General features: G+C 41.4%; 2 protein-coding genes across 7 annotated transcripts; one reads left to right on the forward strand and one right to left on the reverse strand.

Annotated features, from left to right (window-relative positions):
- The first annotated feature begins 16 nt into the window (after positions 1-16).
- LOC106611003 (ankyrin repeat and SOCS box protein 2) lies at positions 17-11,591 on the forward strand. Of its 6 annotated transcripts, none has more exons than XR_006770965.1 (6): positions 4,391-4,522; positions 4,674-4,890; positions 6,233-6,707; positions 9,868-10,672; positions 10,801-10,892; positions 10,973-11,591. XR_006770965.1 is itself a non-coding variant. In XM_045723492.1 (5 exons), exons 3-5 carry the CDS (start codon positions 6,509-6,511, stop codon positions 10,649-10,651), a joined length of 900 nt encoding a protein of 299 aa, XP_045579448.1. In that variant the 5' UTR covers positions 17-54; positions 4,674-4,890; positions 6,233-6,508; the 3' UTR covers positions 10,652-10,759. The 6 variants fall into 6 exon arrangements, 3 of the variants coding, with proteins under 3 accessions (XP_045579448.1, XP_045579447.1, XP_045579446.1); XR_006770966.1 differs by having other exon boundaries at positions 9,868-10,039; XM_045723492.1 differs by lacking the exons at positions 4,391-4,522; positions 10,801-10,892; positions 10,973-11,591 and adding an exon at positions 17-54 and having other exon boundaries at positions 9,868-10,039; positions 10,123-10,759.
- On the reverse strand, positions 11,549-13,641 carry LOC106611004 (protein FAM181A). The gene is made up of 2 exons (XM_014210792.2): positions 13,268-13,641; positions 11,549-13,079 (listed from the first exon to the last, which is right to left on the reverse strand). Exon 2 carries the CDS (start codon positions 13,000-13,002, stop codon positions 12,169-12,171), a length of 834 nt encoding a protein of 277 aa, XP_014066267.1. The 5' UTR covers positions 13,003-13,079; positions 13,268-13,641; the 3' UTR covers positions 11,549-12,168.
- Positions 13,642-19,247: the final 5,606 nt, after the last annotated feature.

Here is a 19,247-nt window from a genome sequence, read left to right on the forward strand (position 1 = left end):
TCATAGCAACTGCCCGGGAGGCGTTCTAATTCACGGATGGAAAGCAACTGAAAGGTACTCCACAAAAGGCAGTCGCCTTTATAAATTAAGACTGACATTGCAAACACATCATAAACTTTGTCTCCATCTAAATAGAACAATTATTATACATTAGATTTTAAATTCAGTACCAGTCAAAAGTTTGGATGCACCTACTCTAGGCCTTTCTAGGGAGTTTTTCCTAGCCGCCGTGTTTCTACACCTGCATTGCTTGCTGTTTTGGGGTTTTAGGCTGGGTTTCTGTACAGCACTTTGACATTAGCTGATGTAAGAAGGGCTTTATAAATTAATTTGATTGATTGACCTACTCATTAAAGTGTTTTTCTTTATTCTTACTATTTTCTACATTGTAGAATAATAGTGAAGACATCAAAACTATGAAATAACACATATGTAGTAACCCAAAAAGTGTTAAACAAATCAAAACATATTTTAGATTCTTCAAAGCAGCCACCCTTTGCCTTGATGACAGCTTTGCACTCTCTTGGCATTCTCTCAACCAGCTTCACCTGGAATGCTTTTCCAGCAGTCTTGAAGTAGTTCCCACATATGCTGAGCACTTGTTGGCTGCTTTTCCTTCCCTCTGCGGTCCAACTCATCCCAAACCATTTCAATCCTCGAGGTCTGTTTTGGGTCATTGTCCTGTTGAAAAAACCATTTATAGTCCCACTAAGCGCAAACCAGATGGGATGGCGTGTCGCTGTGGTAGCCATGCTGGTTAAGTGTGCCTTGAATTCTAAATAAATCACAGACAGTGTCACCAGCAAATCTCCTCCATGCTTCATGGTGGGAACCACACATGCAGAAATCCGTTTACTTACTCTGCGTCTCACAAAGACACGGCGGTTGGACTCATCAGACCAAAGGACAGATTTCCAACGGTCCAATGTCCATTGCTCATGTTTCTTGGCCCAAGCAAGTCTCTTCTTCTTATTGGTGTCCTTTAGTAGTGGTTTCTTTGCAGCAATTCGACCATGAAGGCCTGATTCACGCAGTCTCCTCTGAACAGTTGATGTGTCTGTTGCTTGAACGCTGGTGCAGTTCACTCTAATGAACTTATCCTCTGCAGCAGAGGTAATTCTGGGTCTTCCTTTCCTGTGGCGGTCCTCATGAGAGCCAGTTTCATCATAGGGCTTGATGGTTTTTGCGACTGCACTTGAAGAAACGTTCAAAGTTCATGACATTTCCGCATTGACTGACCTTCATGCCTTAAAGTAATGATGGACTGTCGTTTCTCTTTGCTTGTTTGAGCTGTTCTTGCTATAATATAGATTTGGTATTTTACTAAATAGGGCTATCTTCTGTATACCACCCCTACCATGTCACAGCACAACTGATTGGCTCAAACGCATTAAGAAGGAAAGAAATTCCACAAATTAACTTTTAACAAAGCACACCTGTTAATTGAAATGCAGTCCAGGTGACCTCATGAAGCTGGTTGAGATAATGCCAAGAGTGTGCAAGCTGTCATCAAGGCAATGGGTGGCTACTTTGAAGAATCTCAAATATAAAATATATTTTGGTTTTTGTAACACTTTTTTGGTTACTACATGATTCCATATGTGTTATTTCATAGTTTTAATGTATTCACTATTATTCTACAATGTAGAAAATAGTAAAACAAATATTTAAAAAAAAATGGAATTAGTATGTGTGTCCAAACTTTTGACTGGTACTATATATAGATATCTGCATGCATGGTCAATAACTGTAAGGTATCCAGCCTACTTGATCGGTGCCAGCATTTTTCTTGATTCTATATTGACTTCAGATCATTTTCCAGGTGAGTAGGCCAGGATCTAGTTCATCAACCTAGCCTCAGAGCTTTTCATATTATTCTGTATGTAAATCCGAGACACTCCATTTAGTATGATATGTTACATTTTGTATGGTATGTATTAATTTGTGGATGTCTATTACCCATTTCGTATTATATGTTACGAATTTGCAAAACGTACAATATGTTACAAATGTGCCAAATCAAATGTTATTTGTCACATACACATGTTTAGCAGATGTTACTGCGGGTGTAATGAAATGCTTGGTTTTCTAGGTCCAACAGTGCAGTAATATCTAACAATACACACAATCTAAGGTAAAGGAATGGAATTAAGAACATATACATTTTTGGATGAGCAATGTCAGAGAGGCATAGACTAAGATTCAGTAGAATAGTATAGAATACAGTATATACATATGAGATGAGTAATGCAAAATATGTAAACATTATTAAAGGGGCTAGTGATTTCAAGTCTATGTATATAAGGCAGCAGCCTCTAATGTGCTAGTGATGGCAATATATATATATATATATATATTTTATTATTTTAAATTTTACCTTTATTTAACTAGGCAAGTCAGTTAAGAACAAATTCTTATTTTCAATGATGGCCTAGGAACAGTGGGTTAACTGCCTTGTTCAGGGGCAGAACGACAGGTTTTTACCTTGTCAGCTCGGGGATTCGATCTTGCAACCTTTCGGTTACTTGTCCAACGCTCTAATATGTACAATATGTTATGAATTTGATAAAAATATAATATGTTACGAGTTCTAACTAGGTGGCTAATGTTAGCTAGCTGGCTAACGTTAGCTAGGCTAGGGGCTAAGGTTAGGATTCGGGAAAGGGTTAGGGTTAGATTAGCTAACATGCTAAGTAGTTGCAAAGTAGCTAAAAAGTAGTAAGTAGTTGAAAAGTTGCTAATTACCTAAAATGCTAAGTTGTAAGTGATGAGATTCAAACTCGCAACCTTTGGGTTTCTAGACATTATCATTATATACCCACCCATATAACCCAAAAAGTTGCTAATTACCTAAAATGCTAAGTTGTCCGTGATGAGATTCAAACTCGCAACCTTTTGGGTTGCTAGACATTCACATTATACACCCATCCATCCCGACCAACCACCCTTCTTTCATTTTCGCTTTAAGTAACTGTCTTATGTAACCATACCAAAGCTAACATATCATACTCATTTCAGTGTTTTGGGATTCATGTTTACTATGTTAAGTCTAGTCTGTGACCAGGCTGAGTTCATTTGACACCAAAAAATGTATATTTTATTACAGCCAAGTCAGTAGGCTACAGTTTCAATTTAACAAAGTTTCAACTGAATACCACTTTGGGTTGCAATCGGTAGTTTATAATCTACACCTCAACCATTTCCAACAGTGTCTAACTGTCAACAACTGATGCTCTCCAATTTTCAGAAAATATAATTGAGCAAGTTGCTAAGCCTGTTTTAAGGAGATATGTTGATAAACCAGAAAGGCAGTAATTATTACATTTAGAACTTAAAGCCAGGATTTTCTCACTCTTCAGAAGTAAACATTATGCTGGTTTGTTACGCCCTGACCAGAGAGAGCCCTTGGTTCTCTATGGTATAGTAGCTCAGGGCGTGACTAGGGGGTGTTCTAGGTTTATTATTTCTATGTTGGTGTGCTTGGTATGGTTCCCAGTTAGAAGCAGCTGGTAATCGTTGCCTCTAATTGGAGATCATATTTAGGCAGCCATTTCCCCACTGTGTTTTGTGGGATCTTGTTTTGTTAGTGCATGTTGCACTGTTGATGTCACGGTTCGTTGTTTGTTTCCTTTTGTTTGGAAGTTTCGCTTGAATAAATATGTGGAACTTTAATCATGATGTGCCTTGGTCCGTCTCACCACACGATCGTGACATGGTTACAGTGGTGGTGTCATGTTTTAAGATGTAATGGTATGACACTGGATCTTAACCAGACCAAGACACATTTACTTGACTGTCAAGACTTGACAGTTAGACAGCAAATAGCAATCAGTACCAATGAACCCACAGCCTCAACCAGTGTTATTGTCTAATAACAGATATTGGAGATATGCTTTGGGGTGCTCTGAAATAGGAATGTTATTCTGAGACTGTCAGAGAGAGCTTTGGGAATTCAAAGATGGAGAAATTCTGCATTGACTTCATAATACGTATGCTTATCTATAAATATGTTTTAGACTTTGTCTGAAAAATTGTTTCATATACTGGAGAATGCTTTTTACTTCCCCAATACATTTTAACATTGCCTTTTTGCAGAGCTAATCTTATTTCTGGATGTTGACTGTTTGTTTTCTTATCACTGAGTGATTATCTTATGTGTCACAAAAGTTGTATAGATATCACCAGGGACTGTAATTCAAGCTGTTGTGTGGGTGATTGTAATACTCCTTCATAATCTCTGCCATAGCCATGTAAGCCCTCAAGCCAGAGAGGCCTTTAATAAGAGCAGTGGAATCATGTGGAACCAAACAAAGTTAAACATGCCCTTAAAAGGCATCACCACTGCTGGGGCTACTTGCTCCCTAGTCTGGCAGCACAGATGGCTGTCCTCTCTCCCAACAGGAGTGCCTGGCTCTTAGGTTACTCCACATGCTGAAAACTTATGACTATGTGTACATTATTTGTTTCAGGATTTAACATTTTCTGCCTTTGATTTTGCATGCCAGTTCTTTCATGAATCAAGGTGATGCAGCTCAATTTTGTTGTGCGCTCTCATTTCACCCTTATTTCACGATTGCAGGATTTTAAAGGGAAATTCTTAATTCTATGTTTGATGACTGAGAGGAATATTTTGTTTTATGATTAATTCATTCATGCTTTCAACTTCCTTCCAGGTCCATGTGTTGTAACTCTAGGACCAACCATGGGCTATGAGGACAACAGGGAAGTGCTGGGTAACCTAGTTGTTTAGGGCAATATAGTGACCACCAATGTGACCTTCCCAGCCAGCCTGTCCATAACACTATGCCAGAGACTAAATATTGAAGATAACACAGACATATCTAACCATCAGACTCTGCCTACAATCCCCTCATCCATCAAGTTGTTAAGGTGAGTCCTTACAAAGAAGATATGTCCTGTATGTATTCTTATTCCCTCTCTTGTCTAATTGAGTCAATTCTACTATGTCCAACATTCTGCAGGATCAAGTTTAATTTAATTTTATTTAATATAGTTTCAACCAAGATAATATAAATACGAATCTGAGCCCCTATCACTCACTATATGGTGGGATATACAGCAGCCATAGGCATCAAACTCTGAAGAGCATCATGTGGTAACAGGCAATAGGCACTAATGTTCATATTGTTAAGATTTCCATGCTGTTCAGCATTTTTGCACAAATGCTATATGGTAAAGAAGCCATAATTTGACTTTTTTACCGAATGGAGTTGGGTTAATAATTTTGTTAAAATAACCAGGGCCATTTTTTTTATATTCAAGTTATTGACAATTCCAGTCAAATTAGTATAACACCTATTTTTAATGTACCAAAATATAAAAACACCTGCCTGTTTGCAAATGTCATAATAAAAACTAACGGGGTAATGGAGAACAGATGCCCAAAGTATCCTGATGCTATTTGCCTTTATCTTTGGGCGGTGGATGCTGGAGTGCCTAAAATAATCTTTGAAAGCACCGCAGAGCCCTGGCTATCCTCCCCCCGCTGCTGTCATTGCTCGACCGCTGCTCTGCCGCGTGTCCTCTACAACGTGTGTAGATGCACTAAAATAATGATGAGATTAACTTATTCCGAGTATCTATCGAAATTTCGTTATGGTGGGAACAAGAGCAACCCGTCTTTAGGTAAAGTATCCAACGATGTGGGCTCCCGAGTGGCGCAGCGGTTTAAGGCACTACATCTCAGTGCTAGAGGCATCACTACAGACCCTGGTTCGATTCCAGGTTGTATCACAATCGGCCGTGATTGGGAGTCCCATAGGGCTGCGCACAATTGGCACGTCGTCGTTAGGGTTTGGCCGGCCTAGGCAGTCATTGTAAATAATAATTTGTTAACTGACTTTCCTAGTTTAATAAAAATATAAAAATGCGTTGATCGGCGACGGCAGAACGACTTTATGTCAGCTGAGTGAGTATTTTGTTAATTGTGAAGCGCAGGGCAATCCCCGTGGACTGAATTAGTGGGGTTTGTTTCAGTCTAGTAAACATTTATATTTTATATAATTAATTATAATATTTATTGATTTACAAGGACCATACATTATTGCCATTATATCTAAACACTAGAAAATAAAATCACGGATTTGCTTACTCTTTATTTAAAAACATGAACAACTAGATTTATGAGAGAACTCGGTATCATAAACCTGCATCCATTAACCTACATTCTGCATTGTCTCTTCCAGTCATTTGCCTTCCCTCTTCATTGTAGGGATGTCGATCCAACAGTGTTTGCCATCCAGAGAGGAGATGCTCAAGCTGTGAAAGAGCTGTCAGTGACTGCACCACTCAGCCTGATGAAAGAGAACAAAGAAGGATTAATACCTTTGCATGAGGCTGCATATTGTGGCCAAGCTGAATGCGTAAAGGCACTGCTGAAAGCTACACATTGAAAGCATCATTTTTATAGTCTTTAAATGCAAATCCTTGCCTTTTGTTAATGGGGCTAAATTAAATTGGGGTTGAATTATAGACTGGATGTTAAAGCATGTTAAAGCATTTTGTTTATGTGTATACTATTTCCCCTCCAGCCCAACCAGGATTAGTTGACAAGCGCACCCTCCAAGAACAGGCTGCTCTCCTCCTGTCATTTTCCAGGCAGCAACTGTTCTGTGTTCAATGCCTCCTACAGCCAGGGCCAGACCCTGACATCAGCAACAAGAACAAAGAGACTCCCCTATACAAAGGTACAGCACCCTACGTGGCTATAGCATGTAAGATAATGGCTTTGAGGAATATGTAGGCCTGTACTGAAGCATGGTGTCTTCTGCCAGTCTGTCTAACCCAATGTTCTCTGATGCCTTCTAGCGTGTGAGCGGGAGAACGTGAATTTTTTTAAATGTATTTTTATTTAACCTTTATTTAACTAGCCAATTCAGTTAAGAACAAATTCTTATTTACAATCACGGCCTACCCCGGCAAAACCCGGACGACGCTGGGCCAATTGTGCGCCACCCTATGGGACTCCCAATCACGGCCGGATGTGATTCAGCCTGGATTCAAACCAGGGACTGTAGTGTCGCCTCTTGCACTGAGATGCAGTGCCTTAGACCACTGCGCCACTCGGGAGCCCCAAATGGTGAGCCTCATCCTGTCATTCGGTGCCACAGTGAACCAGAGGTGTAACCGGGGCTGGACAGCCCTCCACGAGGCAGTGTGCAGGGACAACATAGAGATTTGGTATTTTATTAGGATCCCCATTAGCTGTTGCAAAAGCAGCAGCTACTCTTCCTGAGGTCCACACAAAACATGAAACATAATACAGAATGACATAATACAGAACATCAATAGACAAGAACAGCTCAAGGACAGAACTACATACATTTTTAAAAAGGCACACCGAGGCCTACATATCAATGCATACACACAAACTATCTAGGTCAAATAGGGGAGAGACATTGTGCCGTGAGGTGTTAATTCATCTGTTTTTTTTAAACCAGGTTTGCTGTTTATTTGAACAATATGAGATGGAAGGAAGTTCCATGCAATAAGGGCTCTATATAATACTGTATGCTTTCTTGAATTTGTTCTGGATTTGGGGACAGTGAAAATACCCATGGTGGGATAAGTGTGTGTGTCAGAGCTGTGTGTAAATTGACTATGCAAATAATTTGGGATTTCCAACACCTTAATGTTTCTTATAAAAAGAAGTGATGCAGTCAGTCTCTCCTCAACTCTTAGCCAAGAGAGATTGGCATGCATAGTATTTATATCAGCCCTCTGATTACAATGAAGAGCAAAACGTGCCGCTCTGTTCTGGGCCAGCTGCAGCTTACTAGGTATTTCCTTGCAGCACTGGACCACACGACTGGACAATAATCAAGATTAGACAAAACTAGAGCCTGGAGAACTTGCTTTTTGGAGTGTGGTGTCAAAAAAGCAAAGCAAGTCTTTATTACGGACAGACCTCTCTCCATCTTTACAACTATTTAATCTATATGTTTTGACCATAACAGTTAACAATCTAAGGTAATGCCAAGTAATTTAGTCTCTAAATTTGTTCAATAGCCACACCACTCATTACCAGATTCAGCTGAGGTCTAGAACTTAAGGAATGATTTGTACCAAATACAATGCTCTTGCTCAATGCTCTGATTTTGGGGGGTTTGTATCATTTGATTTACACAACATGCCTACCACTTTGAAGATGCAAAATATTTTTTATTGTGAAACAAACAAGAAATAAGTTTTAAAAAACGGAAAACTTGAGTGTGCATAACTATTCACCTCCCCAAAGTCAATACTTTGTACAGCCACCTTTTTCAGCAATTACAGCTGCAAGTCCCTTGGGGTATGTCTCTGTAAGCTTGGCACATCTAGCCACTGAGAATTTTGCCCATTCATCAAGACAAAACTGCTCCATCTCCTTCAAGTCGGATGGGTTCCGCTGGTGTACAGCAATCTTTTAGTCATAACATAGATGCTCAATTGGATTGAGGTCTGGTTTCCCCTTAAACCACTCGAGTGTTGCTTTAGCAGTATGCTTAGGGTCATTGTCCTGCTGGAATGTGAACCTCCGTCCCAGTCTCAAATCTCTGGAAGACTGAAACACGCTTCCCTCAATAATATCCTTGTATTTCGTGCCATTCATCATTCCTTCAATTCTGACTAGTTTCCCAGTCCCTGCCGATGAAAAACATCCCCACAGCATGATGCTGCCACCATCATGCTTCAATGTGGGGATGATGTTCTCAGGGTGATGAGAGGTGTTAGGTTTGCGCCAGTCATAGCGTTTTCCTTGATGGCCAAAAGCTTAATTTTAGTCTCATCTGACCAGAGTACCTTCTTCCGTATGTTTGGGGAGTCTCCCACACGCCGTTTGGCGAACACCAAACATGTTTGCTTCTTTCTTTCATTAAGCAATGGCTTTTTCTGGCCACTCTTCCGTAAAGCTGAGCTCTGTGGAGTATACGGCTTAAAGTGGTCCTATGGACAGATACTCCAATCTTTGCTGTGGAGCTTTGCAGCTCCCTCAGGGTTATCTTTGGTCTCTTTGTTGCCTCTCCCTCCTTGCCTGGTCTGTGAGTTTTGGTGGGTTTAATGGTGCTCCATGGGATGTTCAAAGTAAAAAAAAAAGTATAACCCAACCCTGATCTGTACTTCTCCACAACTTTGTCCCTGACCTGTTTGGAGAGCTCATTGGTCTTCATGGTGCAGCTTGCTTGGTGGTGTCCCTTGCTTAGTGGTGATACAGACTCTGGGGCCTTTCAGAACAGGTGCATATATACTCAGATCATGTGACAGATCATGTGACACTTAGATTGCACACAGGTGGACTTTATTTAACTAATTATGTGACTTCTGAAGGTAATTGGTTGCACCAGATCTTATTTAGGGGCTTCATAGCACCACTTTCAGTTTTTTATTTATTTAAAAAAAAAAATTTCACTTCACCAATTTGGACTATTTTAAGTATGTTCATTACATGAAATCCAAATAAAAATCAATTTAAATTACAGGTTGTAATGCAAAAAAATAGGAAAAAACGCCAAGGGGGATGAATACTTTTGCAAGGCACTGTATATGGTTGAATCATCAGCATACATGGACACACATGCTTTGTTTAATGCCTGTGGAAGGTCATTGGTAAAAAAATAGCTGGTTAGGGCAGGAGCCACCATTAATCCTCCCAATACCTACAGCACTCATAGTAGCAGCCCAGAAAGGACGCGTAGAGGCCATGCGATACCTCATTAGGAAAGGTAGGTTACAGTGTGTGTAATGCTGTAACAGATGACATGGTTGGCCTTATAATACATATGGCTTTTAACTGTAGTCACACAGACAGGTGATACATTCATTCTTATTAGACTCATTCAGTTTTCTCCAAAGTCACTTTTTCCTCAGGTGCTGACATCAACATGCAGACATGTGACGGTGCTACAGCCCTGTGTGAGGCCAGTAAAAATTGCCACAGGGAGATAGTGGAGCTGCTACTTTCTCCCAACACAGACGGCAACAAACCCACCAAGACAGGACTCCTACCTCTACATGTTGCTGCTCAGTGTGGACACCATGAGTATGTACGAGTGCACTGTGTTTCTCCTGTTGTGTCTCTCTTGTATTACTCTTATGTACAGTACTAATGTCCCCTTGTTCCAGTATTGTGTACCTGCTTGTCCCAGTCACTAAGTCGGGCCAGAGTTCACAAAGCGTGATCACCCCCCTCGACCAGGCTGCAGAGCACAACCGGGACATGGTCACAGCCATATTGCTCAGGACAGGTGCCGATGTCAACGCCACACTATCCCACAATCGCTCCATGCAGTATTTGGATCACTGCATCACAGCACTCTACTTTTCCATTTCCAATGGAAGCACTATTGCTGCCATTCTACTAGCAGCTGTAAGACTGGGTTGTGCCAGGACTGTCTCCCTACTGCTGGAGCATGGGGCTGATAACACCAGCATTCCATTCTGTCACACCACCTTCCCTGGTGCTATCATACTCTGTATGAATAACCTACCTCTTCTCAAGTGCCTTTTGGTCAATGGCTGTGATATCTGGGCCTACTTCAGATGTGCATATGGTTGCAGCCCACACCCAGCCCAGGACAGCATGGGCAGCATAGTCATCAACGTCAACACTGTACTTCCTACCAATGACATGTCTCTTTTAACCTGCACATGACTTGTTGTCAGCAAAGTACAGGTAAGGCAAAGTAGGCTCCTATTGTGATCATGATTATTCTGGGAACTTGATAAATTGCCTTTTTTTGGGGGGGGGGGGGGGCACGATGCTCATTATCTTTTCTTTCTGTTCATTCTTATATCCTTTAGTTTTGTGAGTTGATCCCATCACCAACTGTGTGCCAGACTCGCCGAGCTCCTGGATGGACGGCAGGAATGGCCCAGCATCAAGTCCAAGTCATGTGAGTACATCAATGAACACAGACACACACACTCAAACAGGTGGGACAATCTAATACAGTGTTCCCTGCTGTTTCCTCAGTGTCAGCCCATCCACTGATGCACCTGTGCAGGCTAAGGATCAGTGAGCAGATGGGTGTGTCCAGACTCGGGTCTCTGGACAGCCTACCCCTCCCAGAGACTGCTGCAGTACCTCAGCCTGACCAGACACAGCTTTGATGACTTCTGCCCTGATGGCAAATAAGGCTTGTCAGTGTTCCTGTGTGTTGTGCCTTATAGTATATTACATTACCAGTTTACAGGATTTTTGAAACTGTATTTATGGGGTAGTGATGATTGGGGAATGTGTGTGTTGTGTGCACATACAGTGGATGTGAGCTGCAATTAACTCAAGGTAAGCATATAAAATACCTGTCTTTCAGATGTTTAGGCCGAGTCGAACAAAGGGAGACAATCAATGTGAGGCTTTATGAAGTGTGCTTGCTTGGATGGAATTTACTTGTTGATATTCAGCACTGTATTTGTAAAATGTTTTGAAAGTGTGTTTTCAACAGACCTAGTGTAATGAGTGTATATTATAGTTGAGTTGTTGTTGTAACATATTGTAAATGTCAGTGCCAAAAGGCTATTGAATGTGTTCGAACCAAAGAAAGAAATCTAAAGATCTACTGTTTATTTAAAAAATAAATGTAATTTCTCCATTTCTCCAAGTATTATTTACAAACAAAAAATATCAAGAAATAATGTGGCGAACTATCTGTCAGTCTGTGTTTTACTTTCTGTTGACAAACACCAGTGAACTACAAGTAATTTTGATCAAATCATTTTTAAACCAGTATATTTAAGAAATATATACACCATGAGGTAATCAACACACCCGTAGACCTCTCCTTTAGCATAGATTATCACAATTAATCAAAAAATGGACAACGTCAAATGTCACTCCATTCCTATATCAACATAAATTCCCTTCCATTTTAAAAATTAGAAAGATGAAGTAGTCTACATTTTTCAGTTTGAGACGGTGCTATGATTTTATAATAAATTCCTATTAGACGTTATGGAACCCAAGTGGTAAAGGTGCAGGTGTTCCAAGCAGAAATGTTTGGTGTGAAATGTAAGACTACTTAAGTGCTTATGACTACTCTTTAAAAAAAAAAGAGAAATGCAAAGTTTGAAATAAAAAACAAACGGCATATCGATCTAAACAAATAATATGTACATCTTCATTATTGCTTAGGCAATTATTAAGCTATGTTTATACGTTTGTAATTGTGTTTAAATGAACCCAAACACGTTGAAAATGGATGGCGGGACCGTGGGTTTAGTCGGTATGGGTTTGACCACGACATGCGTGTAGTTCTTATGTCGGTGTGCTATATCCGGTGTTGCCGTTTCAGCCACTGTGGCTTTCCCCCAGAGTCCCACAGCCGATTGTGGAACAACTATGTGACTCTGAAAGACGTGGTGTCCGTGGTACTGAAACGGACAGAAACCGCACACATTGACGTTATGAGAGGCCACGTCCAGTTTGAGCGGTTCTTTCTCAACAGAGCCACGTCTATTGGAGAGAAACAAGGTCGGTGTTGGTTCCTCGTGAGCTTTTTTTATTTTTTCAACCTCGTTGGTTCCTGTCACACCGTGGCTCTTTTTCCATCCGTACTGCAAATAGTCTGTGTTGGTTTGGGCTAATCGGGGTTCCTCCCAAAACGATGCAGGGAGTTGACGTTTCCTCATGGGTACCTGTTCTTGCTTACTGTTATCACTGTCTACAGTTGGGGTTTGAGCCATCCTTGCGTTCTCTACGTCTTGCGCATCCGAACCCCCTTTTTCATTGATGCGCGTCGTGCTTGGGTGAATTGTCTCCAATGAATACGCACTGGACTTGTTCACCACATCTTTGGCGATGCCAGACTCCGTGGACCTGTGTGTGTGGCATCTGGGCATCCGAGCGTATTTCTGAGAAAAACGCTTGAGCTGTTTCTGCAGGTATTTCCTGTGGTCCACAGAGCGCCTGCAAGGGGCTGATTTGTCCAGAGCCGCCTTGATGTCACTGGATGCCAAGTTTACAAAGTTCAGTAACGTTTTCACCTCACTGTCTGCACTTGCCATTTTACAGTGTAAATATTTTAATTCACAGGACTACTACCAAAAAAGTCCATGCAAATTATATTCTTCATCTTTAAAATCTGAAAAAAATGAATGGCATCATAAGATAGAAAAATATTTAGAACTTTATATACTCACATTATTTGTTCATAAGGAATACCACAATAATCACACAATTACGCACAGTGCCCAATAAAACAGTAATTACGCATAGCCTAACAACACGTAGGTTGCAAGTTATCCATTCATAACCACAAATAAAACTTACCATGTCCCCTGTTGAGGATTCTCATTCCTGTCTCTCTCCCAGAAGTAGTCTGAGTGCTTCAACAAGTTGAATGAATATAAACTGCGTGTAGTGTTGGTGCTTTCCTTGAACCAATCAGCGACCTCAGTCTCCTCACAATGCACCCCAATCAGCCTCCAAGCCCCCGGTATTGAATTCTTTGCCATCGCAAATTGTTGTCACGGAGATCCTCCAAGAAAAGCGACTAATAGATGCAATATTTCTGCCCGGTCTTCCGCGCGCTCATGGAACACCCTTACAATAGTTTATCCAAACTTCGAAATATGCCCCAATAACTACCGTGCATGATTAGTCTGACATAGGCTGTTAATGGTATGGGTATGCTTCATCACTGCGAGACAATATTCGTTTGGCTACTTTCAACTGTTGTGATCGAGGTCCCCCCCTTCCAGAGTTCTGTCAGATGTAGGATTTGGTGGGGGTGGGGAGGGGGGATCTAAAGAGCACATATCCATGGAAAGGGGGGTTGAGCGCTCAAGAATCTTGTCTTTCTGTTTGCCCCCTCAATCGAGCGACACAAAAGCTGAATTACTCATTCAAACCTCGCGGGACAAAAGGAAAGGAGCTGGATAGCACTCCTGCATTTGTAGTCAAACATTTAGAGACTTAAATCGAGTCGTCATGAAGGAGAAAGAGTTAGACAAAGCCCATAGAATTACCATCAGTAAACATTTTCCTGTGTCATATTAGTGGGTCTCCATGGCTCCTTCTGGCCCGCGGACAATAGCACAAGTTTGCACACTCGAATACTGTCACCCTGCCAACGGCAACAAGTGCCAAAAACAGGACAATCCCCGGGGAAAGCAAGGGCTCTGCGGGGAAGGTTGCAATAGAGGAGGAAAAGGGGACCTGTGAAATGCTAATTTAGGTCCATCCCCTTATTGAAGAAAAAAAGAGTACCTATCGTTCCATTGAACAACCACCTCTTGCATCAGTGTGGCATGAGATGTGAGGCAACCGTTTATCTGGTAAGTAACCTACAGCACATAACCATAACCACAATAACCTATCAGCCCTGACTGCAGAACGTTTAATATTCATATTTTCTGACTTCTCAGAGTCAAATTAAAAGTTAATATATTGTAATGTTTGCACCTGCAATGCAATGTCTCTATAGGCATAGCATATGTTATGACTAATACTATACTAACTTGTTATTTCTCTCAGGATGTATAACCTCCATAATGTGTGAATCAAATATACTGTATCTTGACTAGTCCAGTGCCTGGTATGATGGGGTGATCTCTCATCTACTGCTTAGGCTGTTGACCCTTGGAGAGGCAACAGGACCCTACTGTCCCCGTCTCTTCTTCATTCACCTCTCTGTTCCTCTCAAAGGGCCAATTAACAATTGTGCACCCCTCCCCTGCCCTGTCGCCCTACTCCTGTGCTTTTGAAGTGACTGAGAGAGAGAAAGGGGAAGTATAGTGGCACCAATAAACAATAAATCCCACTGTGTCCCTGTCCTCATGCCATTTTGAGTAAGATGGATGGAAGAGAGGTTTGTCAGCCATTTCAGATTGTATGTGATGTGTTATGGGACCCAGGGTAGATTATAGAATAATGAAGTGCTGAACCTCATCAGAAATATGACTAAGAAAGGAAGCACTAATCAATTCAAAATCACTCACTGTAAAACACTGTTGCTCTTATCCTTGTGTAATAACACTTATTTCCAGTACTCTTGTATATTTGTGTTGCTGTTATTAGACAGATCAGATTGTAATCACACACACACACACCACAATCACCGTAGTAACCACAACAACCTCCCTGGTTCTTGGTTGCCAATCGGTCACTGAGTTGACAGCACAAGACTCCCCCTTGCCCTCTGACCCCCAGACAGCCCTGCTCTCTGCGTGTTACACCAGCACCCTCATTAGCATACGGCACATCCACTTAACACACTCCAGCATCACCAATAAACACTTTACATTATGACACTTGTACATGTAGTAATGCTGTAATTACTTTAGTATCAACATTGTATTCATTTGTTATTTATGTTAATATCATATCCTGACATATTGCATCATATTATACAGTGGTTTTAGTATTTTATTCTCTAACCACTTAACCCCTTAATTGTCATGTGTTGATGCACAAGTATAAATATACAGTATTTGGGGAAATCAGATTATTCTTACATTATCAACTCTGCCACTAGATGGCAATACACCTCTACAGTCTAGAATGCAGTACTGAGGACAAACAAGTCAGTGCTGTATAAAGCTTTGTTTAAAATAATAACACTGAGCGACCATATTTTGATGTTATTGAACATTATTTAATATCAGTAGTTACTTTGAAATTGTTATAATTACTTAAGAGCAAACCCAGAAACTCCTTAAACCGTTTGTCTTTTTAGTTTATGTATCCGTTATATCGTGTACAGGTTACCCCATTGGGATTAAAAATGTATTTTACAAGAGAGACTGGTCACAAAATGACAGGTCTTTAGTGGGTATGAGTACTTCATTCTATAGTCATCACTGTAGACTACACTGTATGATACTGTAATAAGGTAAACAACCAATCTATCTTGATTAGCAAAAGACAGCAACAGGGTCTTATCCTCTATGGAGCGTGTGGATGTGAAGGATGGTGATGTGGCACTGGCAGGTGTTTTGTGGTTGCTGAAATCAAATTGAGTAAGCAGGGCAGGAAGTGGATGATGTAGAGCTTCTTTCTTGTCTGTTAATCGATGCAGGGATAGACTGGAGTAGAGGATAGAGGAGCAAAACCACTAAACGGCTCCCTCAGGAGAACTCAAACCATCTAGAGAAGACATGTATGCCGACACTTAAGACTTCAGAATCTGAAAAGGTTTTTTTACTGGCATGCCAGTATTCATCAATGTGTAATCAGCTTTAATGCAATCGTTTCTGGATGTGCCCATTTGATAGCAGCAAATGTTTGTTTCCTACAAGACAGAATGCATTGCGTTGCTGCAGCATACTTGTTGACTAAATTGTTCTTCATCAAAAATAACTTGAATAATTGGATTGGGTGCCAACAGCGTTCTTAAATGCCAGGTCTTGTCCAACTTATCTCATGACAGAGGGGCTGCGAGCTCTGTAATTTATATTGCACTAGTCAGTAGATCCTTAAATGCCAACCCTCCCCTCTGGCCACTTCCTTATAATGAGCAGATTGCTTGTCATATAGGCATATAACAACGGTGCTTTGACTTGATTAAATTTATATATACGAAGAAGGAAATATTGAGCCTGAAATTTTGTGTTAGAAATATGAATTAAATACCACATCAAAAATAATTCCCCTTTGCCACTGCAATAGAAAAGTCAATAGAGTTCGATGTGCTGTGTAAATAGTCATACCTTCATTCATGGTCCATAAATTAAAGTCAACATTCATTTATTACCCTCCATACATAGTATTTTCCCCCATCATGTTTAGTTACCCCAGGAATTGGTAATGATGTGAGGAAAGTAGACTAAACATCACATTAAAGAGTTAGACATCAGGCTAGCCAGTGTTTTCCCCTCCATAGTGTTTAGAGTAGATTTGTCTAATTAGAAGAAGTAATTGACCTTTAGTCTGCATAAACCATTTCCACTCTGTGCTGATCATGGTGATATGCGAAGAGGAGGAGAATTATATGGAGACAAGCATGTAAGGAGAGTACAACATTGGCTTGTCCACTGAGGTCGTGAGAGAGACACTGTAAACATGGACTAGACTCAGTGGATAACGGTGTCCTGTTATTTACAGAAGACTGCATGCACATCCAAATTGTTACGCAACTTTCCTCTCCTACTGTTCCTTCGGAAGGGTCTGCAATTGGCCAACCTGGTCTCAGAACAAAATGTGTTATATGTTACTAAAATCAGTGCAACTCCAGTTAATATATGTTACATTAGGTTACATTGCATTGGTCTACCAATGTAATAGCAGTACAATATGATACGAATTGTAGAACATATGGTATGTTACGAATTACAATTTGTATGATATGTTGTCTTAATGACTCGCCCTGTAGCATTCACATCTGTAGCCATGAAATGCTTTGAAAGGTTGGTCATGGCTCACATCAACTATAAAAATAGAGTCGCATACGATATATAAACTCCCAGTAATTTATTGGGTAAATCACCAAAGTTTCGGCATCGCTGTGCCTTCTTCAGGCTCACATCAAACCCATCATCCCAGACACCCTGGACCCACTCCAATTTGCATATTGCCCAAACAGATCCACAGATGATGCAGTCTCTTTTGCACTCCACACTGCCCTCTCCCACCTGGACAAGACGAATACCTACGTGAGAATGCTGTTCAACACCATAGTGCCCTCCAAGCTCATCACTAAACTCAGGACCCTGGGACTGAACACCTCCCTCTGCAACTGGAGTTACTTTGAAATTGTTATAATTACTTAAGAGCAAACCCAGAAACTCCTGAAACCGTTTGTCTTTTTAGTTTATGTATCCTTTATATCATGTGTAGGTTACCCCAGGTGGTGAGGGTAGGCAATAACACATCTGCCATGTTGAACCTCAACACAGGGGCCCCTCAGGGGTGCATGCTTAGTCCCCTCCTGTACTCCCTGTTCAACCACAACTGCGTTGCCGCGCATGACTCCAACACTATCATTAAGTTTGCTGATGACATGACAGTGGTTGGCCTGATCATCGATGACGATGAGACAACTTATAAGGGAGGAGGTCAGTGACAACAACCTATCCCTCAACATCAGCAAGACAAAGGAGCTGATCGTGGACTACAGGAGACGGAGGGCCGAGCATACCCCCATCCACATTTTATTGGTGCTGTAGTGGAGGGGGTTGAGAACTTCAAGTTCCTCGGTGTCCACATCACTAAGGAATTATCATGGTCCACACACACCAACACAGTCGTGAAGAAGGCACGACAACACCTCTTCCCCTTCAGGAAGCTGAAAAGAATCAGGCATGGGCCCTCAGATTCTCCAAAAGTTCTAGAGCTGGAACATTGAGAGCATCTTGACTGGCTGCATCACTGCTTGGTATGGAAACTGCTTGGCATCTGACCGCAAGGCGCTACAGAGGGTAGTGCGTACGGCCAAATATATCACTGGGGCAGAGCTCCCTGCCATCCAGGACCTCTGTACCAGGTGGTATCAGAGGAAGGACCTAAATGGTCAAAGACTACAGCCACCGAAGTTATAGACTGTTCTCTCTGCTACTGCACGGCAAAACCTGATCCTTTTACTCTCTGTTCCGAACGTACTAGACGACCAGTTCTTATAGCCTTTAGCCGTACCCTTATCCTACTCCTCCTCTGTTCCTCTGGTGATGTAGAGGTTAATCCAGGCCCTGCAGTGCCCAGCTCCACTCCCATTCCCCAGGCGCTCTCATTTGTTGACTTCTGTAACCGTAAAAGCCTTGGTTTCATGCATGTTAACATTAGAAGCCTCCTCCCTAAGTTTGTTTTATTCACTGCTGTAGCTCACTCTGCCAACCCGGATGTCCTAGCCATGTCTGAATCCTGGCTTAGGAAGACCACCAAAAACCCTGAAATTTCCATCCCTAACTATAACATTTTCCTACAAGATTGCAACTCCGCCCCTTTGGCAGTTCTATCTACTGCAGAGATAGCCTGCAGGGTTCTGTCTTACTATCCAGGTCTGTGCACAAACAATTTGAGCTTCTACTTTTAAAAATCCACCTTTCCAGAAACAAGTCTCTCACCGTTGCTGCTTGCTATACACCACCTTCTGCCCCCAGCTGTGCCCCGGACACCATATGTGAATTGATTGCCCCCCATCTATCTTCAGAGCTTGTGCTGTTAGGTGACCTAAACTGGGACATGCTTAACACCCCGGCCATCCTACAATCTAAGCTTGATGCCCTCAATCTCACACAAATTATCAATGAACCTACCAGGTACAACCCCAAATCCGTAAACACGGGCACCCTCATAGATATGAGGCAGTGATCTC

Source organism: Salmo salar, chromosome ssa09, assembly GCF_905237065.1.
Source record: "Salmo salar chromosome ssa09, Ssal_v3.1, whole genome shotgun sequence".
In the NCBI taxonomy this organism is placed as follows: Eukaryota; Metazoa; Chordata; class Actinopteri; order Salmoniformes; family Salmonidae; genus Salmo; species Salmo salar.

Bases quoted from the DNA above. Each gene is read 5' to 3' on its own strand.
- LOC106611003 (XM_045723492.1), top strand. From the start codon at position 6,509: ATGTTAAAGCATTTTGTTTATGTGTATACTATTTCCCCTCCAGCCCAA. The intron at 6,708-9,867 runs GTACAGCACCCT...CTTTTTCCTCAG, and splicing joins AGAGACTCCCCTATACAAAG to GTGCTGACATCAACATGCAG. The intron at 10,040-10,122 runs GTATGTACGAGT...CCCTTGTTCCAG, and splicing joins GCTCAGTGTGGACACCATGA to TATTGTGTACCTGCTTGTCC.
- LOC106611004 (XM_014210792.2), bottom strand. From the start codon at position 13,002: ATGGCAAGTGCAGACAGTGAGGTGAAAACGTTACTGAACTTTGTAAAC.